At 45.1% G+C, this 14,393-nt stretch overlaps 1 protein-coding gene across 1 annotated transcript in view; it reads right to left on the bottom strand.

Moving 5' to 3' along the window:
* LOC138666609 (zinc finger protein 585A-like) overlaps window positions 1-14,393 on the bottom strand; it is a 72,071-nt gene that overhangs the window by 24,431 nt on the left and 33,247 nt on the right. The window contains exon 6 of the mRNA XM_069754806.1: window positions 8,984-9,140. Within this exon, the coding sequence (XP_069610907.1) occupies window positions 8,984-9,140 (157 nt within the window). The remainder of the gene's footprint in view (window positions 1-8,983; window positions 9,141-14,393) is intronic.

A 14,393-nucleotide genomic window follows, 5' to 3' on the forward strand; every position in this document is an offset into this window, starting at 1 on the left:
AAGAGGGAGCAGCACTCCAGAAATTGCTCAAATTTTTGGGTGGTCACAGAAACAGCAAAAGTTGTGTTGCAACAAGTCAAAGGGGTTGCAAACAACATGTTGAGAAAAGACGCACATTAACAGTCAAAGATGTCAAAAGAATCAAACACGAAACCACCAGGAGCCATTAGTCTCCAGTGCTGTCATATTCCAGAACTGCAACCTCCCTGGAGGGAGCAGGTGTACAAGGTAACATAGTAACATAGTTAGTAAGGCCGAAAAAAGACATTTGTCCATCCAGTTCAGCCTATATTCCATCATAATAAATCCCCAGATCTACGTCCTTCTACAGAACCTAATAATTGTATGATACAATATTGTTCTGCTCCAGGAAGACATCCAGGCCTCTCTTGAACCCCTCGACTGAGTTCGCCATGACCACCTCCTCAGGCAAGCAATTCCAGATTCTCACTGCCCTAACAGTAAAGAATCCTCTTCTATGTTGGTGGAAAAACCTTCTCTCCTCCAGACGCAAAGAATGCCCCCTTGTGCCCGTCACCTTCCTTGGTATAAACAGATCCTCAGCGAGATATTTGTATTGTCCCCTTATATACTTATACATGGTTATTAGATCGCCCCTCAGTCGTCTTTTTTCTAGACTAAATAATCCTAATTTCGCTAATCTATCTGGGTATTGTAGTTCTCCCATCCCCTTTATTAATTTTGTTGCCCTCCTTTGTACTCTCTCTAGTTCCATTATATCCTTCCTGAGCACCGGTGCCCAAAACTGGACACAGTACTCCATGTGCGGTCTAACTAGGGATTTGTACAGAGGCAGTATAATGCTCTCATCATGTGTATCCAGACCTCTTTTAATGCACCCCATGATCCTGTTTGCCTTGGCAGCTGCTGCCTGGCACTGGCTGCTCCAGGTAAGTTTATCATTAACTAGGATCCCCAAGTCCTTCTCCCTGTCAGATTTACCCAGTGGTTTCCCATTCAGTGTGTAATGGTGATATTGATTCCTTCTTCCCATGTGTATAACCTTACATTTATCATTGTTAAACCTCATCTGCCACCTTTCAGCCCAAGTTTCCAACTTATCCAGATCCATCTGTAGCAGAATACTATCTTCTCTTGTATTAACTGCTTTACATAGTTTTGTATCATCTGCAAATATCGATATTTTACTGTGTAAACCTTCTACCAGATCATTAATGAATATGTTGAAGAGAACAGTTCCCAATACTGACCCCTGCGGTACCCCACTGGTCACAGCGACCCAGTTAGAGACTATACCATTTATAACCACCCTCTGCTTTCTATCACTTAGCCAGTTACTAACCCATTTACACACATTTTCCCCCAGACCAAGCATTCTCATTTTGTGTACCAACCTCTTGTGCGGCACGGTATCAAACGTTTTGGAAAAATCGAGATATACCACGTCCAATGACTCACCGTGGTCCAGCCTATAGCTTACCTCTTCATAAAAACTGATTAGATTGGTTTGACAGGAGCGATTTCTCATAAACCCATGCTGATATGGAGTTAAACAGTTATTCTCATTGAGATAATCCAGAATAACATCCCTCAGAAACCCTTCAAATATTTTACCAACAATAGAGGTTAGACTTACTAGCCTATAATTTCCAGGTTCACTTTTAGAGCCCTTTTTGAATATTGGCACCACATTTGCTATGCGCCAGTCCTGCGGAACAGACCCTGTCACTATAGAGTCCCTAAAAATAAGAAATAATGGTTTATCTATTACATTACTTAGTTCTCTTAGTACTCGTGGGTGTATGCCATCCGGACCCGGAGATTTATCTATTTTAATCTTATTTAGCCGGTTTCGCACCTCTTCTTGGGTTAGATTGGTGACCCTTAATATAGGGTTTTCATTGTTTCTTGGGATTTCACCTAGCATTTCATTTTCCACCGTGAATACCGTGGAGAAGAAGGTGTTTAATATGTTAGCTTTTTCCTCGTCATCTACAACCATTCTTTCCTCACTATTTTTTAAGGGGCCTACATTTTCAGTTTTTATTCTTTTACTATTGATATAGTTGAAGAACAGTTTGGGATTAGTTTTACTCTCCTTAGCAATGTGCTTCTCTGTTTCCTTTTTGGCAGCTTTAATTAGTTTTTTAGATAAAGTATTTTTCTCCCTATAGTTTTTTAGAGCTTCAATGGTGCCATCCTGCTTTAGTAGTGCAAATGCTTTCTTTTTACTGTTAATTGCCTGTCTTACTTCTTTGTTTAGCCACATTGGGTTTTTCCTATTTCTAGTCCTTTTATTCCCACAAGGTATAAACCGCTTACACTGCCTATTTAGGATGTTCTTAAACATTTCCCATTTATTATCTGTATTCTTATTTCTGAGGATATTGTCCCAGTCTACCAGATTAAGGGCATCTCTAAGCTGGTCAAACTTTGCCTTCCTAAAGTTCAGTGTTTTCGTGACTCCCTGACAAGTCCCCCTAGTGAAAGACAGGTGAAACTGTACAATATTGTGGTCGCTATTTCCTAGATGCCCAACCACCTGCAGATTTGTTATTCTGTCAGGTCTATTAGATAGTATTAGGTCTAAAAGTGCTGCTCCTCTGGTTGGATTCTGCACCAATTGTGAAAGATAATTTTTCTTGGTTATTAGCAGAAACCTGTTGCCTTTATGGGTTTCACAGGTTTCTGTTTCCCAGTTAATATCCGGGTAGTTAAAGTCCCCCATAACCAGGACCTCATTATGGGTTGCAGCTTCATCTATCTGCATTAGAAGTAGACTTTCCATGGTTTCTGTTATATTTGGGGGTTTGTAACAGACCCCAATGAGAATTTTGTTACCATTTTTCCCTCCATGAATTTCGACCCATATGGACTCGACATCCTCATTTCCTTCGCTAATATCCTCCCTTAAAGTGGACTTTAGACAAGACTTTACATAGAGACAAACCCCTCCTCCTCTCCGATTTTTACGATCCTTTCTAAACAGACTGTAACCCTGTAAGTTAACTGCCCAGTCATAGCTTTCATCTAACCATGTCTCGGTTATTCCCACTATGTCAAAGTTACCTGTAGATATTTCTGCTTCTAGTTCTTCCATCTTGTTTGTCAGGCTTCTGGCGTTTGCGAGCATGCAGTTTAGAGGATTTTGTTTTGTTCCAATCTCCTCGCTGTGGATTGTTTTAGAAATGTTCTTACCTCCCTTCTGAGTATGTTTTCCTGGGTCTTCTTTGTTCAAGTCTAATGTTTTTCTTCCCGTCCCCTCTTCTTCTAGTTTAACGCCCTCCTGATGAGTGTAGCGAGTCTTCTGGCAAATGAGTGTTTCCCAGGTTTGTTGAGGCGTAGTCCGTCTCTGGCGAGAAGTCCATCGTACAAGTAATTCACACCGTGGTCCAGGAATCCGAATCCATCGTCTTAGCCAGTTGTTTGCATCAAGGATCCTGTTCCATCTCCTAGTCCCATGCCCGTCTACTGGAAGGATAGAAGAAAAAACTACCTGTGCATCCAGTTCCTTTACTTTCTTCCCCAACTCTTCAAAGTCCTTGCAGATTGTCGGTAGGTCCTTCCTTGCCGTGTCATTGGTGCCAACATGTATCAGAAGAAATGGGTGGACGTCCTTGGAGCTGAAGAGCTTTGGTATCCTATCGGTCACATCCTTGATCATTGCACCTGGAAGGCAGCATACTTCTCTTGCAGTTATGTCCGGTCTGCAGATGGCTGCTTCTGTGCCTCTCAGTAGTGAGTCTCCCACCACCACCACTCTTCGTTGCTTCTTGGCTGTACTTTTTGCTGTCACTTGCTGTGTGCCCTTTTCTTTTTTGCTTGCTGGTATTGCTTCATCCTTAGGTGTGCCATCTTCATCCTCTACAAAGATTTGATATCGGTTCTTCAGTTGTGTGGTTGGTGATTTCTCCATGGTTGTCTTGCTTCTTTTGGTCACATGCTTCCACTCATCTGCTTTTGGAGGTTCTCTGACACTTTTTTCACCTTCTGTGACCAGTAGAGATGCTTCTGTTCTGTCTAGAAAGTCTTCATTCTCTTTGATGAGTTTCAAAGTTGCTATTCTTTCTTCCAGACCCCGCACCTTTTCTTCTAAAAGGGCCACTAATCTACACTTCTGACAGGTGAAATTTGATTCTTCTTCTGGTCGATCTGTGAACATGTAGCACATGCTGCAGCTCACCATGTAGGTTGTCACATCTGCCATGTTGCTCCCTGATCCTGCTGACTTGCTGTGTGTTTTCCTTCTTGTGTAATCTACTCAGCCAAGCTCTCTTGCAATAATGTCCTACAGGCAAAAATTCGGTTTGGTGATGCTTTCCAAGCAGCTGGTCCCGGCTGTACCCAACGATCTTCTAGCTTAGGGAGACTCCTTGCTTTTCCCAGAAGCCACCTGGAATATGCAAATTAGCCTCCTCTAGCTTGAATCCCTGGTTTGGTGATGCTTTCCAAGCAGCTGGTCACGGCTGTACCCAACGATCTTCTAGCTTAGGGAGACTCCTTGCTTTTCCCAGAAGGCACCTGGAATATGCAAATTAGCCTCCTCTAACTTGAATCCCTGGTTTGGTGATGCTTTCCAAGCAGCTGGTCCCGGCTGTACCCAACGATCTTCTAGCTTAGGGAGACTCCTTGCTTTTCCCAGAAGGCACCTGGAATATGCAAATTAGCCTCCTCTAGCTTGAATCCCTGGTTTGGTGATGCTTTCCAAGCAGCTGGTCCCGGCTGTACCCAACGATCTTCTAGCTTAGGGAGACTCCTTGTTTTTCCCAGAAGGCACCTGGAATAAGCAAATTAGCCTCCTCTAGCTTGAATCCCTGGTTTGGTGATGCTTTCCAAGCAGCAGGTCCCGGCTGTACCCAACGATCTTCTAGCTTAGGGAGACTCCTTGCTTTTCCCAGAAGGCACCTGGAATATGCAAATTAGCCTCCTCTAGCTTGAAGGTGTTCAGTGCTCAGAGACATAGCCAGGTGAGGAGGCTGAGCACGACCACTAATGAGCAAAACACCGAAGTGCAAGGTGTTCAGTGCTCAGAGACACGGCCAAGGTGAGATGGCTGAGCACGAACATCAATGAGCAAGAGCCACAAGTTCAAGGTGTTCAGTGCTCAGAGACATGGCCTAGTGAGGAGGCTGAGCATGACCACCAATGAGCAAGACACACAAGTACAAGGCAAACCTCCCAACTTTTGAGGAAGGGAAAGAGGGACAAAGGTAGCGACGCGCGCAGCGCGCTGTGGCAAATTTTAAGCCACACCTCTGACCACACCCATTTCACAACTAGTCACGCCCCAACCACACCCATTTAGCACTTCTGATCTCAATGTTTCGTAAACAATAATTATAAAAAAAAAATATGGCCACACAGTGCTCCATACTGTATAATGGCCACACATGATGATCCATACTGTATAATGGCCCTACATGATGCTCCATACTGTATAATGGCCCCAAATGATGCTGCTTACAGTGTACTGGCCCCACGTGATGCTCTATAGAGTATAATGGGCCCACATGATGCTGCATACTGTATACTGTCCACACATGATGCTCCATACTGTATAATGGCCCCAAATTATGCTGCGTACAGTGTACTGGCCCCACATGATGCTCCATACAGTATAATGGGCCCACATGATGCTGCATACTGTATAATGGCCACACATGATGCTCCTTACTGTATAATGGCCCCAAATGATGCTGCGTACAGTGTACTGGCCCCACGTGATGGTCCATACTGTATAATGGCCACACATGATGCTCCATACTGTATAATGGCCACATTATGCTCCATACTGTATAATAACCCCACATGATGCTTCGTACTGTATAATGGCCACACATGATGCTGCGTACTGTATAAGGGCCACACATGATGCTCCATACTGTATAATGGCCACACATGATGCTCATTACTGTATAATTGCTCCACATGATGCTCCATACTGTATAATGGCCACATTATGCTCCATACTGTATAATGGCCCCACATGATGCTGCATACAGTATACTTGCCCCATGTGATGGTCCATACAGTATAATGGCCCCACATGATGCTTTGTACAGTATAATGGCCCCACACGATGCTGGGTACAGTATAATAGCCCCACATAATGCTGGGTACAGTATAATGGCCACACATGGTTACCCCCACCCCCATCATTGCTTTCTCCATCACTATACACACACATCTTTTCACCGCGCACCCTCGCAGCAGCCGGCAGCTTCCGCTCCCACGGTGCTGAATGGTGTCATCCAGCTGCGCCGCTGACTGCTCATGTCGCTGCAGCCGTGATATGCCACTGATAAAGACCTCTCCATGTCTCCTGTGCCAGTCAGTGTCAGAGCGAGGACCAATATCTGCTGCGATCCGACTCAGCCAGCATCTGCTCCGGACACCTCGTACACATGCGACTCTACTTCATACACCTCGTACACTCGGCTCCGCTCCATACACATTGCACATGCTACTCCGCTCCGTATACCTTGCACACACACGGCTGCGCTCCGTACACCTCATACACACACGGCTCCTCTCCATACATCTCGTACACACACGGCACCACTCCGTACACGTCGTACACACACGGCTTCGCTCCATACACATTGCACACACTGCTCCAGTAACACATTAAAGAGACTTTTGTGTCTGAACTTTGTGGGTTACTGCCTCTTTACTGCGTATGGTGCTACCACAGCATTACACTGTCTTCTGAAGCTAAATGGACTGTGACTACAGACTATATTGGCGGGAGATACAAAAGCTGTGGATGAACCAAAAGTTGGGAGACAATAGGTATCTCCTGTTATAGGGGCAGTTGAACTACGGCCCTTGGTGGAGTGGACTGGGGCATCGCATTGTGGCCATCTACCCAGAATTGCTGTAAGACCATAGAAGGGATAAAAAATAGTTGCATCGTTAATCTGCCTAGGTGATTATTACAACCCACAACCTCAGATCTTCACAAAGCCTGTTACTTTCAAGAGATACAAACTCTGGGCCTTGCGGCTAGACATCCTCTCCCAGAACCCATATCCTTTAGATCCCTCCGTCTCTTCCTCACTTCTGCTCCAGATCTTGCGCTTTCCTTCTGTCTCTTCTCACTTTAGGGACACCCCAGAATGCGACACTGCTCGCGTTGAACCTCAGGTCCTCTTGTTACGCACTCGGGGCCCTATCTGACTCACTACCAGGAAATTGTCACTTTCCATTCAACTTATCCCATCCCACCCTGAGCTAGCCTGAAACATTAATTCTCACTATCCCCACTGTCAAACTACACACGCTATCAGTATTGCTAGCACCTTTAACGCACATGACAATTCACATTCTATATTGCATTTCACATTACACCACAGAACATTACATTATACTTGTTCTTCAAGGGGGAATGTGGGCAGCATGTTTATCTCCTTATGGCTCGTCGATAAGTTTGGAGGTTGATGTTGGTTACAGCTTAGTGATCTGTGATCTGTTCTGTCGTAATTGCTAGAAATAAGAGAGCTGCAACCCAGTGATACATTTTGAGACTTCTGCTGATTCTGTAAAATCTAGTTTGCAGCTCAATGATGTTATATAGTGAGACCAATGCCAGTATGATATTAGATTTACAAATGGAAAGCTGGGATACAATTCAGCAGTTCTATCTTCTGGGACCACTCCTTCTGCTGCAAAATCGGAGTTGTAGCTCAGCAATGACATATTTTGAGCATCATAATGGGAAAGCTGTACTACAAAGATAATAAATTCTGAGACTTCTGCTGATATTAGGAAATTGGAGTATGATGTTTGGAAAAGTTGGATTGCAACTTGTTGATGGTAAGTTGTGAATATGATATTGGGAAAGCTTGGCACACCTTAATGATGACACTCTCGGAGGAAGGCTGGGATACTCAGTGATGATACATTTGGAGATTGATGCTAGGAAAATTGGGGTGAAACTTGCTGATTAAATATTCTCAGACTATCTGCTAACACTGAGAAATCTAGATTGCAGGTCATTGGTAAATTATAAGATGATACTTGGAAGACTGGGTTACAGCTTAGTGATATGTTCTGGAGGTGATGCTGGGAAACACCAAGGTTACTTACTGGTAGCCGTTTTTTCCGGAACCCATGACGTCACACCTGAGAGAGGGGATCCGCCCAGCCAGGACAGGAAACCCTACTGAAAATAAAAGGGCGGTACCTCTCTGTCGCTTCAGTTGGTTTTCAGAGCATGAGAGGCCCCCCTGGTTAGTACACATGGCAATCCAACACCACATCATATTAACTAAAAGCACCCAAAACAATAGTGCACACCGAAAGGGTGAAAAAGGGGGGGAATATACGGGTGCCATCATGGGTTCCGGAAAAACCGGCTACCAGTAAGTAACCTTGGTGTTTTCCCTTCCCCCATGACGACACACCTGAGAGACTTTTGTAGAAAGAAAAAACGTTAGGGAGGGACCACCTCTTGGAGTACCCTTCTACCAAAGGTTAGGTCAGCAGAGGAGAAAAGGTCTAGCCGGTAGTGTTTGAAAAAAGTCGAGGGTGAGGACCAGGTAGCGACCTTGCAAATTTGGTCAATTGATACCTCAGCCTTCTCTGCCCAGGACGTAGCCACAGCTCTGGTGGAGTGAGCCTTGATGCCGTCAGGAACCGGAGTGCCACTTGCAGAATAGGACAGACTAATGGCCTCCCTGAACCATCTAGCAATGGTACTTTTAGCTACCCCACACCCCTTTTTACTACCCTGAAAGGCTACAAATAGGGTTTGATCTTTCCTCCACTGACTAGTCATGGTAGTGTATTGTAACATGGATCTCTTTACATCTAACATATGGAACTTTTGTTCCCCCGGATTTTTAGGATTATTACAAAATGATGGTAACGTAATCTCCTGACTCCTATGAAATTTTTGGACTACTTTGGGGAGATACGCTGGATCTGGTCTTAGGATTATCCTGTCATCAAGAACCTGAGTGTAAGGAGTGCATATTGATAGAGCTTGTAAATCACCTACCCTACGGGCCGATGTTAGGGCTACTAGTAGGACTGTTTTCAGGGTGAGTAATTTAGGTGATAACTCCTGCAAAGGCTCAAAAGGATCTTTGGTTAAAGCCTCCAAGACTAGATTTAGATCCCAAGGAGGAATTTTGGGGATAATAACCGGTCTAGACCTGCCACAGGATTTTATGAATCGTGAATCCCACCTATTAGATGCTAAGTTGCAACTATATAGGGCCCCTAAGGCTGAAACTTGAACCTTAAGGGTGCTAGTTGCTCATCCTAGTTGCAAGCCTGCTTATAGAAATTCTAGGATGGGACCCACTGGAGCTACATCCCCTAACGGTTTACCCAATAAGTCTAAAAATTTCTTCCAGGTCCTACCGTAGATTCTAGATGTTATAGGCTTTCTGCTTTTTAACAGGGTGGAGACTAAAGGCCCCTTCACATTAAGCGACGCTGCAGCGATACCGACAACGATCCGGATCGCTGCAGCGTCGCTGTTTGGTCGCTGGAGAGCTGTCACACAGACAGCTCTCCAGCGACCAACGATGCCGGTAACCAGGGTAAACATCGGGTAACTAAGCGCAGGGCCGCGCTTAGTAACCCGATGTTTACCCTGGTTACCATCCTAAAAGTAAAAAAAAACAAACAGTACATACTTACCTACCGCTGTCTGTCCCCGGCGCTCTGCTTCTCTGCACTCCTCCTGTACTGGCTGTGAGCACAGCGGCCGGAAAGCAGAGCGGTGACGTCACCGCTCTGCTTTCCGGCTGACCGACGCTCACAGACAGTACAGGAGGAGTGCAGAGCACAGCGCCGGGGACAGACAGCGGTAGGTAAGTATGTACTGTTTGTTTTTTTTACTTTTAGGATGGTAATCAGGGTAAACATCGGGCTACTAAGTGCGGCCCTGCGCTTAGTTACCCGATGTTTACCCTGGTTACCAGTGAAGACATCGCTGGATCGGTGTCACACACGCCGATCCAGCGATGTCCACGGGAGATCCAGCGACTAAATAAAGTTTTGGACTTTGTTCAGCGACCAACGATGGCCCAGCAGGGGCCTGATCGTTGGTCGCTGTCGCACATAGCGATTTCCTTAATGATATCGTTGCAACGTCACCAAAAGCAACGATATCGTTAACAATATCGTTATGTGTGAAGGTACCTTAACCCTGGTGAGAATCCTTGGCGACTCAGTAGCGCCCTCTCAAATTCCAGGCTGCCAGATGGAAGCCCTTCACCTGAGAGTGGGTCACTGGTCCCTGGATTAACAGGTCCGGCACATCTGGCAGAATCCATGGGTCTGTTAACGACATCTGCCTTAGAAGGGAGAACCATGGTCTTCTTTGCCAGAATGGAGCCATGAGTATTATTTTCGCTTGGTCTTCTCTGATTTTCCGGACTACTGTTGGAATCATCACTATCGGGGGAAATGCGTAAGCCAGAGAGAATTTCCACGGTATTAGTAGGGCATCTACTGCAAAAGGATGTTCCTTTGGGTTCAGTGAGCAAAATTTTTTTACTTTTTTGTTGTGTCAGGTGGCAAACAAGTCTATCTCTGGTGTACCCTAGGCCTGTATTATTCGTTGGAGTACCACGGAATTCAGGGACCATTCCCCTTGTCTCAGAATTCTGCAACTCAGAAAGTCTGCCTGTGAGTTTTCTACACCTCTTATGTGTAGTGCTGTTAGGGAAGATAGGTGGTGTTCTGCCCAATGAAATTGTAAGTTTGACACCTCCATGAGGTTCCAAAACCTCGTCCCCCCCTGGTGATTGATATAGGCCACTACTGCTCGATTGCCCATCATGATTCGAGCATGGCGGCCCTGGAGCAGGGGAAGAAAATGTTTCAAGGACTTTTCTACTGCCAATAGTTCTTTTACGTTTGAGCCATATCTCCTTTTTTGGGAGGACCAAGTTCCTTGAACTGAATGGGATCTTAAGTGAGCTCCCCAACCTAAACCGCTTGCGTCGGTCGTGATGATGTCCTCGACCGGTTTCTGCCACTGGACTCCCATAGTGAGATGTTCCTCTATGGTCCACCAAATTAAGGAACTTCTTACATCCCGATGAAGACATAGATTTCCTTCCAAACGCCCTTTTAACAGTCTTTGAGCTGACAGAACTTCCCACTGCAGTTGTCTCAGGTGGAATTGTGCCCATCCTACGGCCGGAATGCAGGATGTTAACGAGCCTAGTAGGGACATCGCTTTTCTTATCTCGGGTTGGTGTATTGCTGCAGTGGTCAAGTTGATTATTTTGACTACTTTGTTCTCCGGGAGGAGGCAGAGCAGACGTTCTGAATCTAGTATCAAACCTAGGAAGGACTGCACCTTTACTGGAACTAACTTCGATTTGGGAGCATTTATCATCCAACCCAGCTCTATTAGAGTCGATGTCACTACCGTTATCTGATGGGAGCAATCGGCCTCTGTCTTCCCTATCACAAGAAAATCGCCCAAGTATGGGACAATCACGACATTCCGGGAACGGAGGTATGACATTACCTCTGCCATCACCTTGGTGAAGACCCTGGGAGCTGTAGATAGGCCGAATGGAAGGGCTGTATATTGGTAATGTTTCACTTGGTTTTGTATAGAGTGTCACTCTCAAGTATCTCCAGTATCCGCGATGTATTGGAATATGGTAATATGCCTCTTTTAAGTCTATTACTGCCATGAAGCAGTGAGGAAACAGAAGCTTTGTGGTTGTATTGATGGACTCCATCTTGAAGGAGTAGTTGTCTATTGAATGGTTGAGTTTTCTTAGGTTGATTATAGTCCTCCAAGAGCCATCGGGTTTTTGTATTAGAAAGAGGGGGGAGTAAAACCCTTCCTACTTCCTGAACCGGGACTTCTTGCAAGACATTTTTTTGAATCAGACCAAGGACTTCTGTTTCTAGAACTAATTGTTCCTGCTGGGCTTTCCTCCAAGGAGTTATTATAAAATTGTGCCTGGGTGGAAGGATAAATTTTATTTTTAGGCCGTCTTTTATAATATTTAAAACCCAGGTGCTCGGGGAGATGTTTATCCAGGCTGGATAGAAGAGGGAGAGTCTTCCTCCAACCTCTGATGTAATGTCATTGAGGGGACTTTTTTGCTCATGTAGAGGGCCCTTTGAATATATAGCCCGATCTCCTTTTATCTTTGAAATCCCAATTTCTCCTATCTCCTGGAGGTCGGCCTCTGTTAAATCTTCTCCGAAAAAATTTTTTTTTATGATCTTTAGGGAAGGTTGGAAAGGCTTTCTTTTTGTCTCCTGCCTGTTCCAAGATCTCTTCTAACTTTTTCCCAAAGAGGAGTTGACCGTCGCATGGGATGGAGCATAGCTTTTGTTTGGATGGCAAATCTCCTGGACACCCTTTAAGCCATAAGGCTCTCCTGGCCGCATTGGACAGGCCCGCTGCTCTAGCTGTTAATCTTGCAGAGTCCACGGAGGAATCTGCCAAGAAAGCTACTGCTCCTTGAACTAGGGATATGTTTGCAAGAATGTCATTCCTAGGAACTTTATCCCTTAGCTGGTCTTCAATCTGCTGTAACCAGACCATAAGAGCGCGAGCTGTACATGTTCCAGCTATAGCTGGTTTCAAGCCCCCTGCTGCGGCTTCCCAGGTGTGTTTCAAAAACCCATCTGCTTTTTTGTCCAGTGGATCTTTTAGGACACCTGAATCGTCTAACGGAAGGGACAATTTTTTCAAGGATTTGGCCACTGCACCGTCAATTTTAGGGATTTTCTCCCAGGATTCGGAGTCTTGTTCTTCAAAAAGATATCTCCTTTTTGATGAAGAAGGTAGGGTACCCAGTCTTTTGGGTTTCTTCCATTCTTTTTCAATCAATGCTTTGATTTTTGCATTTTAATTCTTTTTTTTTACCAATTATATGGTGCCCAGTCCGTGGAGGAGAGTCTCCTCTCCTCCACTCTGGGTACCAACCGCACATAATCTGCTTACTTCCCGCATGGTGTGCACAGCCCCATGCGGAAAGTAAGCAGATCAATGCATTCCTAGGTGTGCGGAATCCCCGCAATTCCGCAAATTTAATGAACATGTTGCTTTTTTTCCCGCAATGCGATTTTTTCGCAGAAAAAAAATCAACATTTGCACAAGAAATGCGGAATACACTTTAAATAATAGGATGCATATGTAAGTGTTTTTTTCCGCGTTTTTATCACGTTTTTATGGCGAAAAAAACGCAAAAAATACTGAACGTGTGCACATGGCCTAACAGACAGAAAGTAATGGGAAAGCTGCACTGTAGCTCGGTGATACATTCTGGCAGGTGCGGACTGGGGCTGAAATTCAGCCCTGGCATTTGAAATCACACAGGCCTATGCTGTCCCCATCCCCAAGCACTTGATGGGATATATTACTAATATTACCCTGAATGGAGGAAAGCAATATTTACTACAAGAGAAATATTTGTAATGATACCGATGACCTGGTGGGGTAAGTGACTGAGTCAGCGACATTGTGCTCCGTCACAACTCTTAATAGTATGGGCGTCTTGAGAACACCGATTCTGTTAACAATGTTGCAGACAATGCAGCCCACAACCAGACAGGCCCTTCTGGCATTTGCCAGATGGCCAGTCCGGCCCTGCATTCTGGGGTGGGGCTGATAAAGTGGAGATCCAGTTCAGCCCCAGGCTAGGATCACACAACTGTTTTGTCTCCATCTGAGAAAAACAATCAGATGTCATGCTATGGCGGTCTTCAGTAAGTAAGGGGGGCCTCACACTGTCCCTGGAACTAGATTGTGAAAATCAGACGTCATCTGAGTGCAGCCTGCTGATTTCCATTGGTCCATAGACTTGCATTGCCGATTTTGACCTGACATTCAGATAAAAATTGGACATGCCTCTGACATTTTCCTTGGACGACTCAGTCCAAGAAAAAAAATCAGACGTACACAGCGCCATAGAATAACGTGTACGAGTGCTATGTGGTTTTTACTCATCAGATTTAAACTGTCATGTGCATGGACCTTAATGTTGAGAGGGGGAAGTGTTGAGTTACTGAATTAATGTACTAAAAAGATAACCACCCTTTGCCTTCATCACTTCTAGGCATACTTGCACACAATATTTGAGGGAACTTGGCAAGGAGGTTGTTCCAAACATTTTGGAGTACTAACCACAGATCTTCTGTGTGAGGCTTGCCTTGCGCAGGCGTGTACTACGGAGGACAGAGAATGAACTTCAATCCAATATTGCGGCCAGCATGCAGCCAGCGGGTAAGGAAAGGGTGAATCAAACACCTGAAAACTCTGCCCATATGACCGAAAACCGGTCCCGCCAAATTCAGGTGACAGGTTCCCTTTAATATGATTGAGATGCTGTGGCATGACCTTAAAAAGGTGATTCATGACAGGAAACCCTCCAATGTGGCTGAATTACAACAATTCTGCAAAGATGAGTGGGCCA

This window comes from Ranitomeya imitator, chromosome 2 (assembly GCF_032444005.1).
Source record: "Ranitomeya imitator isolate aRanImi1 chromosome 2, aRanImi1.pri, whole genome shotgun sequence".
NCBI lineage: Eukaryota > Metazoa > Chordata > Amphibia > Anura > Dendrobatidae > Ranitomeya > Ranitomeya imitator.